Source organism: Trichechus manatus, unplaced genomic scaffold, assembly GCF_000243295.1.
Source record: "Trichechus manatus latirostris isolate Lorelei unplaced genomic scaffold, TriManLat1.0 scaffold00058, whole genome shotgun sequence".
Taxonomy (NCBI): Eukaryota; Metazoa; Chordata; class Mammalia; order Sirenia; family Trichechidae; genus Trichechus; species Trichechus manatus.
The window spans coordinates 3,528,278-3,548,179 of NW_004443994.1; the positions used below are offsets into that span (position 1 = coordinate 3,528,278).

A 19,902-nucleotide genomic window follows, 5' to 3' on the forward strand; every position below is an offset into this window, starting at 1 on the left:
TTTTTTTTTTTTTTGGCTCCTGTTTCTCTCTCCTCTTTCTCTTCTTTCCCATACTTATCTTAGCTTCACACATCACAGCCTCCCCCCTCCTTCCTGCCTACCTGCACCATGTGCTAAACATCACACCCCCGAGCAGCACAAGCATGGCCTACTGGAACCTTCCTTGCACTGAATCCAGATGGCCCTGTTTACCCTAGTACATGCCACAAACAACCCATCCCAGCCCCTCTCCTTCAGCTGGACCTGCCCTACTGCAACATAGCTAAGTGACTGGCCCTGCCCATTAGACAAGGAAATGAAAAGTACGGTGCCCACAGACAAGCAAACGACAAGGAATGCACAGAAAACCTGCTCAGACATAACCAAATAAAACAAAAAAAAAACAAAAAAGCAGGACAAAGCAAACAAATCTATAATCAGTAAATGAAGTAAATAATTACTGAATGTCCCAAAGACAGCAGACAATATCAAAACATATTAAAAAAAACAGGACAGGATGGTTCTGGTAAGAGTTCAAATTAAAACACTAGATGACTTTCCAGCAGAAGAAAAGCCACTAGAACTACCTGATAGGTAATTCAAATCTCTAATATTCAGAACTACCCAAGAGTTGAAACAAAAAGCAGACAAAAATAAGGAAAAAAATAGACAAATTCATAGAAAAGGCACACAAATTCATGGAAAATACAGACCAAAAAAATGGGAGAATTCAGGAAAATAATACAGGAACAAAATGTCAAAATAAATTCACAACTAGAAATCATACAAAAAGAGCAATTAGAAATTCAAAAGATACACAACAAGGTATCAGAAATGGAAAGTGTCATAGAAGGGCTGAGGAGCAGGTATGAAACAATGGAAAAGGATCAGAGGATCAGAGAAATTGAAGACAAACATTTAGATATCAATTTGTTTGAGGAAAATCAGAAAAAAGAACAAAGAAAAATGAAGAAACCCTGAGGATTACGTGGGATAAAATCAAAAGCAAAAATTTGTGCACGATCTGAGTACAAGAACAGGGGGAGAAAACAGAAAACAGAGAGAACATTGAAGAATTGCTAACAGAAAACTTCCCTAATATCATGTAAGTTGAAAAGTTGACCAGCCAAGAAACTCAATGAACCCCATATAAGACAGACCTCAAAAGAAAATCACCAAGGCATATCATAATCACACTCACTAAAACCAAAGACAAACAAAGAATCCTGAGAGCAACTCAAGAAAAATGAAAAGTCATATATAGAGGGGAAACTTTAAGACTAAACTCTGGTTACATGGCAGAAACTATGCAAGCAAGAAAGCAATGGAATGACATATATAAAACCTTAAAAGAAAAAAAAAATTGCCAACCAAGAATAATACACCCTGCAAAACTCTTGTTTAAATACAATGGTGAAATTAGGACATTTCCAGATAAACGGAAGTTAAGGGAACATGTAAAAACTAAGCCAGACTTACAATAATTATTAAAGGAAGTCCTTTAGTTTGAGAACAAACAACATCAGACCACAGCCTGAATCTAGGACGCAAGATCACACCAGCCAGATACAGACCTAGGAAATGAACTCTCAAGGACTATTCAAAATCAAAAGATTTACAGCAAGGAACCAAGGAGGTTAATTGTAAATGATAACAATGTCAGGACAATAAAAGAGGGAATAAATATAATGATTAAAATGACAATTCATCATGATGATATAACCATAAGAAATATCTATGCACCCAATGACAGGGCTCCAAAATACATAAAACAAACTCTAACAGTACTGAAAAGGGAAACTGACAGTTCCACAATAATAGTCAGAGACTTCAACACAGCACTCTTGGTAAAGGACAGAACATCTAGAAAGAAAATTAACAAAGATACAGAAGATCTAAAGGGCACAATCAGCCTACTTGACCTCATAGACATATATCGAACACTCTACTCAACAGCTGCAAAGTATACATTCTTTTCCAATGAACATGAATCAGTCTCCAGAACAGACCACATCTTAAGCCACAGAGAAACCCTCAACAAAATCCAAAACATTTAGACAATACAAAGTTATTGTCTCTGACCACAATGCCTTTGAGGTAGAAATTAACAACAGAAAGATCAAGGGAAAAAAATCCATTACATGGAATCTGAATTACACCCTACTTAAAAACAACTGGGTAATAGAAGAAATCAGAGATAGAATAAAAAAATTCCTAGAATCAAATGAGAATGAAAACACATCATATCAAAATCTTTGGGACACAGCAAAGCAGTGCTCAGAGGTCAATTTATAGCAATAGATGCAAACATCAAAAAAGAAGAAAGGGACAAAATCAAAACATTAGCTACACAACTTGAAGAAATAGAAAGAGAACAGCAAAAGAAGCCCACAGCCATCAGAAGAATGGAAATAATAAAGATCAGAGCAGAAATAAATGAAACAGAAATTAGAAAAACTATAGAAAGAATTAACAAAACCAGAAGTTGGTTCTTTGAAAGGATCAACAAAATCAACAACTACTGGCCAAACTGACAAAGGAAAAACAGGAGAGGACACAAATAACCCAAATAACAAATGAAATGGCGGACATTACAACAGACCCAACTGAAAAAAAAAAAAAAAATCATAATAGAGTATCATGAAAAACTATACTCCAACAAATTTGAAAACCTACAGTGAAATTTCAGGAAACACACTACCTACCCAAACTAACTCAAAGTGATGTTGAAAATCTAAACCAACCCATAACAACAGAAGAGATTGAAAAGGTAATAAAAAAACTTCCAACAAAAAACAGCCCTGACCGAGATGGCTTCACTGGAGAATTCTACCAATCGTTCATAGAAGAGCTTACACCAGTACTACTCAAACCATTTCAGAACCTAGAAAAAGAAGGGATACTTCCGAATTCATTCTATGAAGCCAGCATAACCCTGATACCAAAACCAGGCAAAGATACCACAAAAAAAAAAAAAAAAGGAAATTACAGACCAATATCTCTCATGAATGTAGATTTTAAAATTCTCAACAAAATTCTAGCCAATTGAATTCAGCATCATATCAAAAAAATAATACACCATGACCAAGGAGGATTCATACCAGGTATGCAAGGATGGTTCAACATTACAAAATCAATCAATGTAATCCACCACATAAATAAAAGGAAAGAAAAAAATCACATAATCATCTAAGTCAATGCAGAAATGGCATTTGACAAAAATCCAACACCCATTCCTGATAAAAACTCTCAATAAAATAGGTATAGAAGGGAAACTTCTCAACATAATAAAGGACATTTATACAAAACCAAGAGCCAACATCATTCTTAATGGAGAGATACTGAAAACATTCCCCTTGAAAACAGGAACTATAAGGATGTCCTTTATCACTGCCCTATTTAACATTGTGCTGGAAGTCCTAGCTACAGCAATAAGGCAAGAAAAAGAAATAAAGGGTATCCAAACTGATAATGAAGAAGTACATCTGTCCCCATGGTACTATACATAGAAAACCCAAAAGACTCCACAAGAAAACTACTGGAACTAATAGAAAGACTCAGCAGAGAAGCAGGATACAAGATAAACATAAAAAAATCAGTTGGATTCCTACATACCAAGAAAGAGAATAATGAAACAGAAATCAGGAAAACAATACCATTAATAATAGCCCCTAAAAAGATAAAATACTTAGGAATAAATCTAACCAGAGATGTAAAAGAACTATAAAAAAAAAACTACAAAACACTACTGCAAGAAACCCAAAGGGAGTTACATAAATGGAAAAACATACCATGCTCATGGAAAGGTAGACTCAACATTGTGAAAATGACAATTCTACCCAAAGCAATTTACAAATACAATGCAATCCTGATCCAAATACCAACAACACTCTTTAAAGAGATGGAAAAAAAAAAATCATTAACTTTATTTGGAAAGGGAAGAAGCCCCAGATAAGTAAAACACTAATGAAGAAGAAGAATAAAGTAGGAGGACTTGCACTATCTGACCTCAGAACTTACTATACTGCTACAGTAGTCAAAACAGCCTGGTACTGGTACAATGACAGATGTATTGACTGATGGAACAGAATTGAGAACCCAGATGTAAATCCATCCACCTAGGGTCACCTGATCTTCAGCAAGGGCCCAAAGTCCATCAAATGGGGAACAGACTGTCTTTTTAACAAATGGTTGTGGCAAAAGTAGATGTCCATCTGCAAAAAAATGACAGTAGCCATACTTCACACCATACACAAACACTAATTCAAAATGGATTAAAGACCTAAATATAAATCCAAAAACTATAAAGATCATAGAAATAAAAATAGGATCAACGCTAGAGGTCCTAATTCACGGCATTAACAGGATACAAACTATAACTAACAACATACAAACTCCAGAAGATAAGCTAGATAACTGGGATCTTTCAAAAATTAAACATTTATGCTCATCAAAAGACTTCACCAAAAGAGTAAGAAGAGAATCTACAGACTGGGAAAAATTTTTTGGCTATTACAAATAAAACGGAAGTCTAATCTCTAAAATCTACAGGAAAATCCAACACTTCTACAACAAAAAGACAAATAATCCAATTAAAAAATGGTCAAAGGAAATGAACAGACACTTCACCAAAGAAGACATTAAAGTGGCTAACAGACACATGAGGAAATGCTTGTGATCACTAGCCATTAGAGAAATGCAAATCAAAACCACAATGAGATACCATCTCACCCAGGCATTGCTGGCACAAATCAAAAAAACAGAAAGAAACAAATGTTGGAGAGACTGTGGAGAGATCGGAACTCTTATGCTCTGCTGGTGGGAATGCAAAATGATACAACCATTTTGGAAAATGATACGGTGCTTCTTTAGAAAGCTAGAAATAGAAATACAATATGATCCAGCAATCCTACTCCTAGGTATATCCTAGAGAAATAGACATACACACATCCATGTTCACTGCAGCATTGTTCACAATAGCAAAAGATGGAAACAACCTAGATGCTCATCAACAGATGAATGGATAAACAAACTAGGGTACATACACACAATGGAGTATTAAGCAACAATAAAGAACAATAATGAATCTTTGAAGCATCTCACAACATGGATGAATCTGGAGGGCATTATGCTGAGTGAAATAAGTCAGTCACAAAAGGACAATTATTGTATGAGACCACTGCTATAAAAATTCATGAAAAGGTTTACACACAAAAGGAAACAATCTTTGATGGTTACAAGGGAGAGGAGGGATGAGGATGGAAAAAAACTAAATAGACAATAGATAAATGGTAACTTTGGTGAAGGGTAAGACAGTACACAATACTAGGGAAGCTAGCACATCTTGTACAAGGAAATGTCATGGAAGCTCCATAGACACATCCAAACTCCCTGAGGAACTGAATCGCTGGGCTGAGAGCTGTGGGGACCATGGTCTCAGGGAACATCTAGCTCAATTGGCATAACATAGTTTATAAAGAAAATGTTCTATATTCTGCTTGGGTGAATAGCGTCTGGGGTCTTAAAAGATTGTGAGCATTCATCTAAGATACTCCACTGCTCCCACCCCATCTGGAGCAAGGGAGAATGAAGAAAACCAAAGACACAGGGAAAGATTAGTCCAAGGGACTAATGGACCACAACCACCACAGCCTCCACTAGACTGAGTCCAGTACAAGTAGATGGTGCCTGGCTACCATCACGGACTGCACTGACAAGGATCACAATAAAGAGTCCTTGACAGAGCTGGAGAAAAATATAGGACAAAATTCTAACTCACAAAAAAAGACTAGACTGGCTGGCCAGACAGAGATTAGAGAAACCCCGAGAGTATGGTGCCCAGAAACCCTTTTAGCTCAGTAATGAAGTCACTCCTGAGGTTCACCCTTCAGTCAAAGATTAGACAGGCCCAGAAAACAAAACAAGACTAAAAGGGCACACTAGTCCAGAGGCAAGGACTAGAAGGTAGGAGGGGACAGGAAAGCTGGTAATAGGGAACCCAAGATGGAGAAGCTAGAGTGTCGACATGTTGTGGGTTGTTAACTAATGTCATAAAACAGTATGTGTACTGTTTAATGAGAAGCTAGTTTGTTCTGTAAACCTTTATCTAAAGTACAATTTAAAAAAAAAAAAAAAACTCAGTGGAGTTACAGAGACTCATGGCCTGGTATGTGTTTTCTGACTTGTGTAATTTTATAAAGTATCTTTTCTACTTGTATCCCATAAGACTTGTCACACAACACAGATATTTTATCCTTAACAGCAGTTTTGTCTATATGATTAGTGAATTATTTTCTTGAGATATATTTGGGCTCAAAAAGCTCTCATGTAGAGAGAAACGTGCATTACTATGTGGTGGCATGAATATGTGCTTTTCCTCGTTCACATACAAATGCAAACAGAACTACTGACAAACCCACAGAACATCACATCTTCACCATACACACTGATCCACAGAGAGACATACTTTGGGGCAAAGGTAACTCACGGTTCCCGGTGACAATGATTCCCTGTCTCAGGGTCTTGGTCTTTGCGTGGGTGAAGATATAGGAACAGAAGTTCTTTGCTTGCATCTGGAAATTACAATCCAGCTGCTCTTCTGGCAGTTCTTCAACATGGGCTAAGAGATTTTTGTCACTTGTAGGCCGGTCAAAGACAAAGCACCTCCGTTTTGGGAAGAAATGCCTGATACACTCTCTAGGCAAGTTGGAATTTTGGATTTTAGGATTCCTGCCTGCCAAATTAAAAAAAGAGCAATCATTGAAGGGGCAGCCTTCAGGAAAGACATCTATCGACATTTATTTCCAGGGATCTTTGCATTAGTGCACGGTCTGTCTTTAAATCTCCTTTTATCCAATCATGCAAATCAACCTTGAACCAATCTACCCAAAGTAAAAAAAAAAAAATCCATTTGTGGACAGAGCAAAGATCAAGGAAGCAGTTCTGGAGAGGAAATGGCAACATCTATCCCAAGTGAACAGACTTACGTTCGGTTTCCTCAGTCTGTGTATGGAGTTTAGTAGAGCAAGTATTTAATAAATGGTTATTGAATGACTGACACATAAAAAGAACTGATCAGAAGTACTTTTCTGATCTTACTGCCCTTGTGTCAGAAATAAAATGCAGGCTCAGAAACAAAGTAATGCTTGATATAAGGATAAGATGATGCTGGGAAAATATTATGGGGAGTGGTGATACCCAGGTCAGTAAAGAAAAAGTTAAAATCAGAGACCCAAAATACACGCACCATAAATAATTTGAGGGATTCTTTTAGCAAAAGCCTTCAACAAGTAGGGTTAACCTAAATGTAATTTGGAGACCTTACAACTTCTCTACATCACATTATATTGAACTTTACCACATCTTGCGGAGAGACTCTGTGGCAGATAGCAGCTGTTTAATAAGTGTTTGTTGAAGAAATGAATAAATGAAAATGGATATTCCTTCTGATACTATCAGTTAGCCACCCTCCTAAATATAATCTGTGTAACAAGTTCGTAATAATAAAATGATAACTTATTATGTAAGGATGTACAACGATGTGTGTGATATTATGAAAAACATAAAATAAAGGATTTGACAGTCTTTCTGAAAAGATATCTCAATTTTTTTCTGACTCTAGTATACAGTAAAGCCTGCAAAAGCCAGAACCTGTGTAAGGTGGAAACCTGTGAGAGAAGGAAAACGTAAATAGTTTCCACTAAAATGAGCGATAGAAAAGTGGTAAGACTGCACCTTGTCAAAGGCAGAAAACTTGCAAGTCCCAGCAAAAAAAAGGCAGTCTCACCACATTCCGGCTCTCACAGGTTTCACTGCATAAATATCTTTTTCTAAGGGATGTAATCAAGGCTAGTAAAATATGTTGTTGTTGTTGTTGTGTGCCAATGAATTGATTTAGACTCATAGCGATCCCACGTGACAGAGTAGAACCGCCCCCTGCGCCACCAGGGATCCTTTAGTAAAATATACCACGTGAAACATATTACAAAAATTAAGTCATTTTATTTCATTGTGATTCTGTGTTCAACAACTTCCAATTTCATGAACTCTTTTTCTCAAAACAGGAGGAGCACTAAATAAGGAACACAGGTATATGGGCCTTAAGAAGTTATAGCACTGATTGTAATCTGAAAAAATTTTTTCATGGTACCAATTGCTGTGAAATCATTTGGTCCAACGTTGGGCCCTAAATTTCCTCAGTGATCTTAAACTCAAGCCACTGGATAGTTTCAGGTAATAATAACCCATTAAAATCATATCCTCCTCTCAATCACCATTTTCCTGGGCCTCAATCCAGTCTCAAATATATATTGACTTCAAATGCTGATTGACGCGGCTTACTTGATATGTGTCATCCCCTACTGAACCTCCCCTCGCCGAGCCATGCACTGATACCTGGAATCAACTTCAAGGCATTCTCCAGGTACTCATCTTCGGTGATAGGGCATTCACCTAACTTCAACTCCAGGCTGAAATCCCGAACAGCCCAAACAAAGTCTGGAAAGAAACTCACAAACTCAGTGGAATCCTCTACTTCATCAGATCTGGAGGAGGATTTTGCCCTGATTAGCTCCGTTAGTTCAGTCACATAGCTGGGAACTTAGCTAAGGAAGAAGAAGCACTCAACACCACATTTCCCAGATCTCACTTTGAAATAAATTTTATAGACATTCTATTTTGCCCTGTGTTCCCTCCTCCTCACTCATGAAAACTGAGTCACAAGAAAAAAGAAATAGTCTCAGTTGCCATTCCCATAAGTTCAATAAACATGGTGATTGGGTTCCAAGAAGGATACTGTAGCTGCTCCAGAGCCTGGTGGTTGATGGTGGACATGCTGTTGTACACAAAGGTGCTGCTCAGAAGCACAGCCAGTGCAAAGATCCATGAGTCATTCTTAGGGTCAGCCTAAAAAGCACATTAGACCAAGAGACATGGGAGTCTACTCTTCATTCATTCAGTCATTTGATTTGTGCATTCACTACTTCAGCTGTTCAATAGCTGAATAGGGAAGATAACCTATGTTTTAAAAACCATGTTAAATTCAAACCTCATAGTTTGTATTTACATTGATCCCTCTCGGGGCTTCAGTTTCTTTAGTTTTTAAACTAAGTGAATGACACTGTCAATGTGTTTAAAATGTTTAATACATAGCTTAGATCACAGTAGGTGCTCAGTAAAAGGTAGACAATTATAACTTCAGTAATTTTTTTTCTTGACCGAGGACTATATTAAGGACACAAATGCTACGGCATTAAATTAAATAGCTATTCATTGGACATCCATAAACTGTGGACACTTTGGTTGTATGAGTACAAAGTTCTATATGGCTGTTCCTAACCTCAGAAAGATGACTTTCTGATGAGGCAGATAAACATGTAAACATATAAATGCAACCAAGATTATAATCTCTGTCAGGAGTGGCCCAATAGTTACAATGCAAAAGAAAAAGGGATAAGGCCAATAAACAGGAACAAGGACTCTGTGGATTCACAGCAAGAAACGACTACACCCTCTCCTCACTTAGTGACATGGTTAGGTTCCAAAGATCAAGTAATTATGCAAAACCGGTGTCATGCAGTAATGGAAGATGACCACATCAGATCACAACATGGAGGATGACAATATTATTACACAACTGCCAAACTACTGAGAATCGTGGCCCTGCCAAGCTAACACATGAGCTTAACCACCACAGCCACCGTTACTCTCTCCTTGCACCTCGGTGTTCGTTACTGCCAGATGTACATCCTCAATGTGCAAAATAATCAGATAGTAGATTTTTTACTATTGTCGTAAACGCAAAATGTCAGATAACAAGATAGCCTATAAGTGAGGCGAAGGTGTACATCTGACTGGGATAGGATGTCAATAGATTGAAAATAACTAGTCTTTTAAGAATTGATAGAATATGAACTTGTGGAGGTAAATGGATCATACAGGTGCCAAAGCCAACACAAATCAAGCCAGAAATGTTAGAAAGCATGGGTCATTTAGAGGTAGTCTAGAGTTATTCCATTTGACTGAAGCAGGGGAGAGACGTGCAGGAGTGGAAGCTGAGCCTGGAAACAAGATTCAGGGTAAACTTTCCCCATATTTGTTGGTGTTGTTGTTGGCAGTAATGACAACCAATGATCTACTGCTGCTACTTTCAATTTAGACTCACAGAATGAATAAGGAGAAATTAAATAAGGAGAAATGACTCATTGAATATAATATTATAGAGAAAAACTACCTAAAATCATCCTATTTACAATGTTTTCAGTGAATCCAGCTCACGGTTTTATAGAGAAGCTAGTGGAGAATTAATCTCCAAAGCCCAGAGGCTTGGACCAAAATCTTTATGAATATTCCTTATGTAGCTGAAGCTTTTCGAAGGTTATTTAAATAGATTACTTCACGGAAACCCTAATCTCATGGTTCCTACCTCCAACCTCATCAGCTCCACACTCTTTAACTGGTAGCTCCCATTGATCTCCTGGGTCATAGCTTCCTCTAACCCATAGGTCTGGGTTAGGTGCTCACTTCCGTGCATTCATGACAACTGATACTGATCACACTTTGTACATGTTGAGTCCCCAACTAAGCTCTGGGCCTTTGCCTTACTCACTCTGTATCTAGAACGTTTAGCACAAAGCCCTGAAATTCAAAGGCTCATAAAGAATTTATTAACATTTTTATTCATCCCAGTGTTAAACAGAAGAAGATCTATCCCTAATATACCAACAGTATTTGAGCTTACAAAGGAAGTAAGTTCAATGAAACAAAATTTAACCTAATTATCCCTAATTTTGTTATAAGAATATGTCACAAAAGTTGAATGAATGTGGCAAATTAAAAGCTAAGTAGAGAAAAAAGAGCAAAGACGACTTCTGCATGACTCTGTGTCTTACCTTTTCCACATCGCCCAGGCCCTCAGTGTCCAGAAGGACCAGGATGTGCCTGGGTTTGGAGGGGTGAGGTACACACCACATCCAGATGCCCTTGGTTTCAGACCTCACTGTGGAGCCCAGACGGAAGCCTGCAAGGAAGAAAGGAAAGCAACATCAGTGATAGCAGATAGTCCAGGCTGTCCAGGAGCTACAGTGGTTAATTAAAATTGTAGTATGGCAAGTTCCTGGCAGGGAGAGGAGTTGCTTTCATTGCAGCAAGGAAAGCCAATTAAACTATTATATATATGAAGTTCCTTCTCAAGAAACACTTTGTGTCCCCTGCTTACCTTATTCCTTTAAAGACTCAAACTACATCATATTACATAATTAATGGAAACTCTACTAAACTCTGAGGAGCCCTGGTAGTGCAGTTGTTAAGTACTAGCTGCTAATTGAAAGGTTGAAGGTTCAAAACCACTAGCTGCTCCACAGGAGAAAGATGTGGCAGTCTGCTTCTGTAAAGGTTACAGCCTTAGAATCCCTATGGGGTAGTTCTCCTCTGTCCTATAGGGTCTCTATGAGTCAGAGTCGACTCGACTGCAAAGAGTTTGGTTTAGTTCTATTAATCCAAGTATTTTAATCTGATGCTCAAGAGGAAAGAAAAAACACGAAATTTATGAGTGGAATTAGAGAGAGGGCTGAGAGGAGAGCTCTGTTTCTGGATTATCATTCTGCAGAGCTTCCTTTTCCTTATCTGAATCTCATGTTAAGAGAAAACATTCTGACTGGAGGAGACCCTGACATGGGAACGGACAGCAGTGAGCAGTTTCTTGAATTCAGTTCTGCTGACACAGGCTTCCAGTGCAGAGCAGTGAGAACCGAGCCTGAAATATAGTTGAGGAATCTGTGATTTGGGAACCTGAATGCATAATTAAGGAGATCTGATTGATTAGACAATGGGAATCAATTAAGTGTTTGAGATGGATGATAAAAAAATCAAGAATTTAGGAAAATCAGTGTGGTATTACAATAGAGGAGTAACTAAGAATTGAGATCCTGGGAACATTAGGAGGTTTCTAAAATTTTAAAGCTGGGAAAAAGTCAAGTGATAATTTTGTCCAACTCACTCATTTTGTGAATGATGAAACTGAAACCCAGAATTGTCACTGGTTAGTACAGCTACTTAGACATACAGCCTGAAATTAACACAGGCCCCCTGACTCCCAGCCTGTTTCTCTGTGGGCTACACTGACCCTTACACAGATCAACAGTCTGATGTAATGAGGTGGCCAACTAGGGTGAAAGTAGTAGAAAAATGAAAAAAAGGATTTTATAAATCTAGAGAAGAAAAGGACGAGACAGGAAGTGAAGAAGGAGGAGTCAGAGCATGCCAAGGTTTCATAACTTGGTGAGAAAGTATTATAATTTCCAGCACGGCAGATAAGATTTTGATATACTAGTTGTCTTTGTTCACCTCCCTTTTCCCCCTGTAAGATTAACTCTTTTCTGCTCTGACTGGTGCCCCAAGACATGGACCTTTATGTCCTCTATCATGAGGGGTCCCTTGGCCTCTGATTTCTGGTAGAGTTCAACCAATGGGAGATACTGCAGGAGAGCAGAAAGCAGGCACGTGCTCCCTCACCTCCCACCCTGCTGGGCCACAGTATTCCAGTGGCTCTGTTCCTCTACCTCAGGTCACAGCTCCTTTCACTCAGCCTCCTCCAATAACTCTGATCCTGTCACATTCTCTATCCACTCTCTGCTTGCCTCTTCAGGCCTAGAGATGATAATGGCTACACTGCTATTGCTATTACCACTGTCTAGGTGCTTCGCCATCCCTCGTTGGTTCCCATTGCCCTGTCTATGCCCTTGTAAGTGGTCTCTCCATTAAATGCTCTTCGTTACCCCTTGAGTGAGTCATCTATTGGATTTGCTCTTCCCCATTTTCCCTGTATTTTCCTCTCCCCTCTTCAAGAAAATGATGAGTTCTGTTTCCATTGCTTTAGGAAGGGGATATAACAGAGCGGAAAGCATACAAGACCTTTGAGACTTGCCAGATTTTCTTTCCAATGGTTTAAACCCACAGGGAGATTAGATTTGAGGGCTATGCCCAGGAACCTGTGGATGATATATCCTGTTAAAAAGTCCAAAATTTTGACCGTATGCTATATGCAATGCTGCCTTCAACTGAGACTAGAAATGGTCGTGATAAAATACCTAGGGGAGCATAGTTTAGCATGGCTCAGGCCATTCAATTCTCCCACCCTGTGCTTCCTCCAAGGAGTGAATATAAAACCATGGACTGGTCTGCACTCTTCTAAACTCATTTCCCGTTGCCCTCGAGTGGATTCTGACTCATAGCAACCCGATAGGACACAGTAGAACTGCCCCATAAATCTCAGAAGCAGATTGGCACATCTTTCTCCTACTGAATGGCTGATGGGTTCAAACCACCCACCTTTTGGTTAGCAGCCAAGTGCTTAACCACCAGGGCTCCTTTGCACTCTTCTACATCACGATATTTTTTCATATTTGCTAATTAATAAAGTAAGCCCAACTCCCCGACCCCAATGAGGAAGGGCAAAGTGTAATCGAAGGTCATCACTCTTAGTCATCAGAGGTATAAAAAAAAACAAAACAAGTTACTGCCAAGAACTTGTTTGGTCTTGCTCATGGACCTTGACTGGGAGTGAATCTCTTTCTTTCTGTTCTTCCTATGATATAGGTGGAGTGGTAGAGTCACAAATCAGAAATTTTAAAACATCCTGAGGTCAGGGACTTTCTCAGCATAGTGCTGGGAAATCACCTGGTTATTACTTGATGTTATCTTGAGCAGAAAATAAAAAGAAGTTGTTGAAATCTGTCTCCTGAGGTTCTGAACTGTAATCTATCAAAAAAAATCCCTATAAATTTATTCCGGTCAGGCAAGGGAAATTGTTCCCCCTTCCTTATTGATGGTTGAGAACTCCTCTAAAATAAAAATAAAGACAAAACGTTTGCTTAGAAGCCAAGGGGGAGATTGGGAAACAAGAAGCGGAAATGGAGACATGAAAGAAGGAGACAGGGAAAATGAGAGGAACAAACAGAGATAAGGAGAAAGGGAGGGAGCAGGGAGGGAAAGAGGGAGGTAGGGAGAAACAGAGAGACAAAGACAGGGCTTGAGAGATAAGCATGGTGCTCCTGAGAGTTTAGTGGGCTGAGTTTCAATCTCTAGTGGTGCTAAGAGGAAGAAGCAAGGTATCAGGAAAAAAAAAAAATGGCTGAAAGGTCTCAATGGACAGATCATGGGCAATTCTCTGAAAATCAATAAAAACCAAAGGAAACAATCCAAGAGGAAAAAAAAGACTCCACAAAATAAGAAATATAAATGGCAAAGACAATTTGAAAGGGTGCTGAACCTCCCTTATAGTGAGGTAAACTGGCGCAAACACCTAAGTGCTAGGCTGCTAACCAAAACATTGGCAGTTTGAGTCCACCCAGAGGTGCCTTGGAATAAAGAGTTGGCAATTTACCTCCAAAAGATCAGCCACTGAAAACCCTGTGGAGCACAATTCTACTCTGGCACACATGGGATTGCCATGAGTTGGAACTGACAGGACAGTAACTGCTTTAGTTTTTGGCTTTATACAGTAACCAGATCAGCAACAGTTAAAAAGTCCTAAAGTAGTAAATTTTTGTAAAGTTGTAAAGAATTCTCAATTACAACTAATAAGGATGTAAACTGCTATAAAGTTTGAAGATCTTTTTGATAACTATCTGTAACAACTGAAGACACACATATCCTGTGATCCATCAAACCCACTTCCAGGAATTTGTACACAGGTGGTTTGTGTACATGAGCAACAGTTACAAGTAGAAAAAAACCCATGACAACCTTGTTCATAAAAGATAAAAACTGAATATAAAACAAATGTTCATCCGCAATGAATAGATAAATTGTGGTATCTTCATACAATGGCATACTATAATTTAGTAGAAATAAATAAAATACAGATACATACAATAAACTAAATGAGTCTGATAAACTTCTTGATGAGCCAAAAAGCAAGACACAAAAGAATTCATACAACATATTTTCATTTAAATAAGGTTTACAAGCAAGTCAAACTAAACTGCTTTTTTGGAATTGTACACATAGATTGTAAAACCATCTTTAAAACTCAAGAGAAGAAGTGCCATGAAAACTAAAATATTGGTGATTACTAGTGAGGGTGTGAGAGGGTACAAGATTTGGGCTTTTGCATATTGGGAAGGTTTTATTTCTTGACCTGAGCAGTGATTACACAGGTGTTCACTTATATTTATTAATTTTATTGTGCATTTACGTGTTATGCACTTTAATATATGTGTTATATTTCACATACTAGAAAAGACTAAACAGAGTAAGAGGGTATAATTATCAAAGTTGCTATGAAATGGAGCAAAAAAAAAAAAATCAGATGCTAGCTCCATTGAGATATTAGATATACAGGGATTCTGCTTCTCTTTCTGTCTCCTACATCACATGCACAAGTAATGTAGGAGAAAGAAAGAGAATCATTGCCAGAGCTGAGTTCCTGGGTAGGTGAGAGTGGAGGGATCCAGAGAACTGGTGGGGTGGATCTTTGGATATGGTTGAAAGAATTCTTCTTTATTACTAGAGAAAAGAGCTCTTCTTTTTTTTACATATTTTGTGGATAGGTAAGTCTGAAGTTGTAAACTTAGTGATGAGAATTAGAAGTTATGTGCTTTTTTGTTTTTCCATTGGAAAGAGGCCTGCTCTTTCTTAATAACACCCTAGAGGAGGCATGATCAGTCTGCGTTATCACTGGTCCCTGCCCCATGACAACACTCACCGTGGTTCTGTCCTGCCAGACGGTTCATCAGGTAGGATTTTCCTGTACGATACAGACCTACAACGGCTACCACCACAACAGGCTGATAAATTTCATTAAGAATCTTTAATGCTTTTGGATTCACTGTCAGCTGCTCTTTCTGGTTTTCCACCAAACAAATGGGAGCCGTCATGATGGGTCTGGAAGCCATGGTAACCTGAAATCCAGAAGAGACTCTCAGTAGAATGCAAGACCTACTATCATATCTAGTACTTATTGAAGGTATGTGCATATCAGCTTCCTGCTTGTGGAATGTGTATATCAACTTCCTATATTTTGTAAGGAAAGTATGCAGCCTTCTGTTATGGATTGAACTGTGTCCCCCCAAAATGTGTGTCAACTTAGCTTGGCCATGATTCCCAGTATTGTGATTTTCCACCATTTTGTCATCTGATGTGATTTTCCTGTGTGTTGTAAATCCTACCTCTATCATGTTCATGAGGTGAGATTACCAGCAGTTATGTTGATGAGGCAGGATTCAATCAACAAGACTGGGTTATGTCTTAAGTCAATCTCTTTTTAGATATAAAAGAGAGAAGCAAGCAGAGAGACACGGGGACATTATACCACCAAGAAAGTAGTGCCAAGAGAAGAGTGTGTTCTTTGAACAAGGGATCCCTGCACTCAGAAGCTCTAGTCCAGGTGAAGATTGATGATAAGGACCTTCCTACAGAGCCCACAGAGAGAGAAAGCCTTCCCCTGGAGCTGACACCCTGAATTTGGACTTCAAGCCTACTAGACTAATGAGAGAATAAACTTACCTTTGTTAAAGCCATCCATTTGAGGTATTTCTGTTATAGCAGAACTAGATAACCAAGACACCTTCCATTTCAAAGCCTGGTATAGATGCCTTACATACATTACCTTATTGATCCTTATAAGAGCTCTAAAAGAACCTTCCTTGCCCAGGTGATGCATAAAATGAATAGAAAAGAAAAGGAAACTACAGACTATAAGTCCCTGAGAACATTAACAAGTGATGGATAAATATAGGCAGAGTGGGACATGAATGAGAGAAGTAGTGGTCAAAAAAGATTCCAGAAGTTCCCAGAGAACTTGGTCTCTCATTAGTTCAACAACTACATATTGAGTACCTACCATGTGCCAGGGCACTGTTCTAGAGCTCAGTATTCAGCTGTGAACAAGATGGATACCAATTCCTCCTCATGCAAGCTCTATTCCAGTGAGGGAGACAGACAATAAATAAAACAAATGAGCAAAAATATATACGTGTGTAAGTACTCTGGAGAAAAATACACAGGGACTAGGGAAAAGGAGTGTTGGGGTTGCATTTGTATGTGGGGTAATCAGGAAAGGCCTCCCCGAGAGACAAATGGAGATGATCACTGAACTTGATGAGGATAGATTTAGTGAATGGGGAGGAGCAGGAGGCAGAGCAGATGGAGGAATGATCCTGAGAGGAGGAAGGAGAGATAAAGAATGTAGCTCTCTCTCAGAATGGAAAGGAAAGCCCTTTATAGTGTGTAGACAAAGATATTGGTCCAGGAATTAGTTTATTTAACTATTTATAGGCTGACAGGGAAGAGAGCCAGTAGCCAGGATATTTGAGAATCTGTCCAGATCTGACAGAGTTCCCACATCTGGGTGAGGTCCCTCTTTGTCTTCCTCAAAATTAGTGGAGAGTTTCTGACTCCAAGAAACTGAGACCAGGAGCTTTGACTTTCCCTTTATTCTCTTATCTAAGACATCGCTAAGCAACATTCCTGTGTTCCTATATTTTAGTAGCTGTATGACCATAGAAAGATACTTGATTTTCTGTGCCTTGGTTTCTTCTCTTTTAAAATGAAAAGACTAATATTAACTATTTCCTAGAGTAGATTTCAAATATCTCATACTATTTATAATGCACTTAAAATCATGCCTGGTACATAGTAAATGCTGTATGAGAACTGCTTAAACACTTTGAGTGTCTAACAAGGTAGGATTTAAGTGTCTATGAAGGTGAGGATTGGGTATGGACAGAAACAGTGGCAGTTCTTTCCCCTGCAAGCCAGGGGAAGGTGTGTCCCCTAGAAGGATGGGCAGGCTGGAGTAGACTCAGTGGAAGGGCCAACAAGGAGGGCACCATGGAGGATGTCAGGCAAGAGGAGCCCAGAGCAGTCCTAAGGGGTTAGAGCAGAGATTCTGGAGTCAGTCTGCCTGAGTTCAAACCCTAGCATAATTATTGCCTGTGAGACCTTTAGAAAGGAACTTACCTCTCTAAGCCTCATTTTTCTTAACAGTATTATGGGTAGAATAATAATTCCTGCTTGATTTATTTCTGTTCAAGCTAACAACATATAGGCTCTCAAATTATTTTTAATTTTCCAGGAATCAAGTACTGTTTATACAATAAGCAAGTTAGGGCATGCAGTAAAACATGTCAATATGTGATGTAATTTGCAAGTTACCAAAAAATACTAAGGTAACTGAATCATTTTCATCAGAAAAATCAACAATTTGGTTCTTAACATTCTTCCACCATACTATTTCTCTTCTTTTTTCCATAGGTGGTGGGTAACAGAGTTGGACTAGAAAAACACGAGCTTTCTACTGTTATGTTATAAGCAGACACAATCGTATAGTTTATTCCTTAGATTTAATATTTTAAAAATTTGGGGAGGATTAGATGAGTTTACAAAGTGTTTTCTGTTTTGTTGTTCTTTTTTAATGCAAAACACAGGAGCTCTTAATTCCAAAACAAACAGATTGAGGTAGTTCAATTAGATTGGGTAGACCATCAATGGCTTCCAAAAATTACTGTTCATAAAAATCATATGCAGTGATGGTTAAAAATGCCCAGGAACCTGTATTGTCAGTAAGTATCACAGGTTAATCTGATGCCATTAATGAATGGACCACCAGCATTTAGAAACAGTGTGTGATTAACAGGCTTAGACCTCATAGTTATTTTTAATAGTTGATTAGCGAGAGGGAGGATGAATTATCACATATAAATACAGCTTCACAGAATCATTGGAATATTAAATGTGCTCCATACCAAAATAAGCAAGAAACAATCTTCTGGGATTTAAATTGTAAGATAAGGACCATCTCTTTTCTTTGTGTCTCCAGTGCTGGGAAAGGGGCAGTCTGCAAAAGTCTGAGGGAGGGAGGAGAGAGACAGGAGAAAGCGATCCCACAGCAGTGTCTCCGCAAGGGCGCTGGAATTTGGTCTCTCATCTGACAAAGGACTTCAGTCCCTCTAGGACCCTGGGTGGAAGTCCCAGGAGGAGCAGCGCACACTGGAGACGTGGTGCGCACGCTGTCGCCTCACAGCTGCCTCTGGTCCAAACTGAGATGCTGAGCTGCCAGTAGCAAAGCTCGCTCTAGGGCCATACAATGTCAGACCACGGCGCCTCCTCCCGCTGCCAGGCGGCCACTGGCCAGTGTGGAGTCTGTGCTTGGGAATTGCTGTTGCTATTGCTGTTGTTAGTTAACGGAAATGTGCATAGAAGACAAAGTTTTTGGGAAGAACTTACCTGGCGCAGTCGCTGGGAACCAGGGACAATATTTCAGCTGCCCTCGCTAAAGTCTTGTGGCCTCCTCCTATGGGTGACTTCTTGGAAAGACAGATTGTTCTTTTTAGAAGCTGAAAAGCAAGCCGATTGTTACAGCCATCAAGTTAAGTAAGGGTCAGAATGAGAACGGAAACCGAAACTACGCGCCCTTTCTGTGGAGTTAACAGTGATTTACTGAGTCAAGAGGCTAGCATGTGTGGGTGTGGCTAGTGGAAAGTCTGCGGTGGTTGCTCCACATCCGCCTTCTGAAAGCCAGCCTCCTCCCTCTTTCACAGTTAATTAGAGGTCCTTGGTTCCTACAGTTAATATACGACACCAGGCGTGAATGTTAACAAAGTGACAGTAAGATGAGAATATTTCAAAAGCCGGTCTCTTCGGGGTATTTTGTCAGGGAAGAGAATTGTTTTCTTGTTTTATGTTTTTTTTTTTTTTTTACATTTTTTTACTTGTTCATTTCCTTTCTATTCTCTCTCCAAAGTATATTTTTCATTAACCACAAAAATACATATATGCATGTGTGATATTAAAAAGAAAAAAATCCACAAAACACCATTGCTGTAGAACTGATTCCAATTCAAGGTGACCTCAAGTGTTACAGAAAAGAACTGTGCTCTACGGGGTTTTTTGGCTATAATCTTTGCAGAAGATCTTCAGGCCTTT

General features: G+C 38.9%; 1 protein-coding gene and 1 pseudogene across 2 annotated transcripts in view; both read right to left on the reverse strand.

Annotated features, from left to right (window-relative positions):
- Window positions 1-19,621, reverse strand: part of LOC101354679 (guanylate-binding protein 4) — a 36,350-nt gene extending 16,729 nt beyond the window's left edge. Inside the window, exons 1-7 of one of the 2 annotated variants that reach the window (XM_023733385.1) lie at window positions 19,204-19,621; window positions 16,820-16,896; window positions 15,683-15,878; window positions 10,869-10,996; window positions 8,774-8,883; window positions 8,374-8,570; window positions 6,467-6,712 (exon numbers count right to left, since the gene is read on the reverse strand). In XM_023733385.1, coding sequence (XP_023589153.1) covers window positions 6,467-6,712; window positions 8,374-8,570; window positions 8,774-8,883; window positions 10,869-10,996; window positions 15,683-15,878; window positions 16,820-16,822 — 880 coding nt within the window. In that variant the 5' untranslated portion in view covers window positions 16,823-16,896; window positions 19,204-19,621. The remainder of the gene's footprint in view (window positions 1-6,466; window positions 6,713-8,373; window positions 8,571-8,773; window positions 8,884-10,868; window positions 10,997-15,682; window positions 15,879-16,819; window positions 16,897-19,203) is intronic. The other variant, XM_004378783.2, reaches the window with a different exon arrangement.
- The window catches only part of LOC101354935 (guanylate-binding protein 7-like), a 42,936-nt pseudogene continuing 41,960 nt past the window's right edge, over window positions 18,927-19,902 (reverse strand).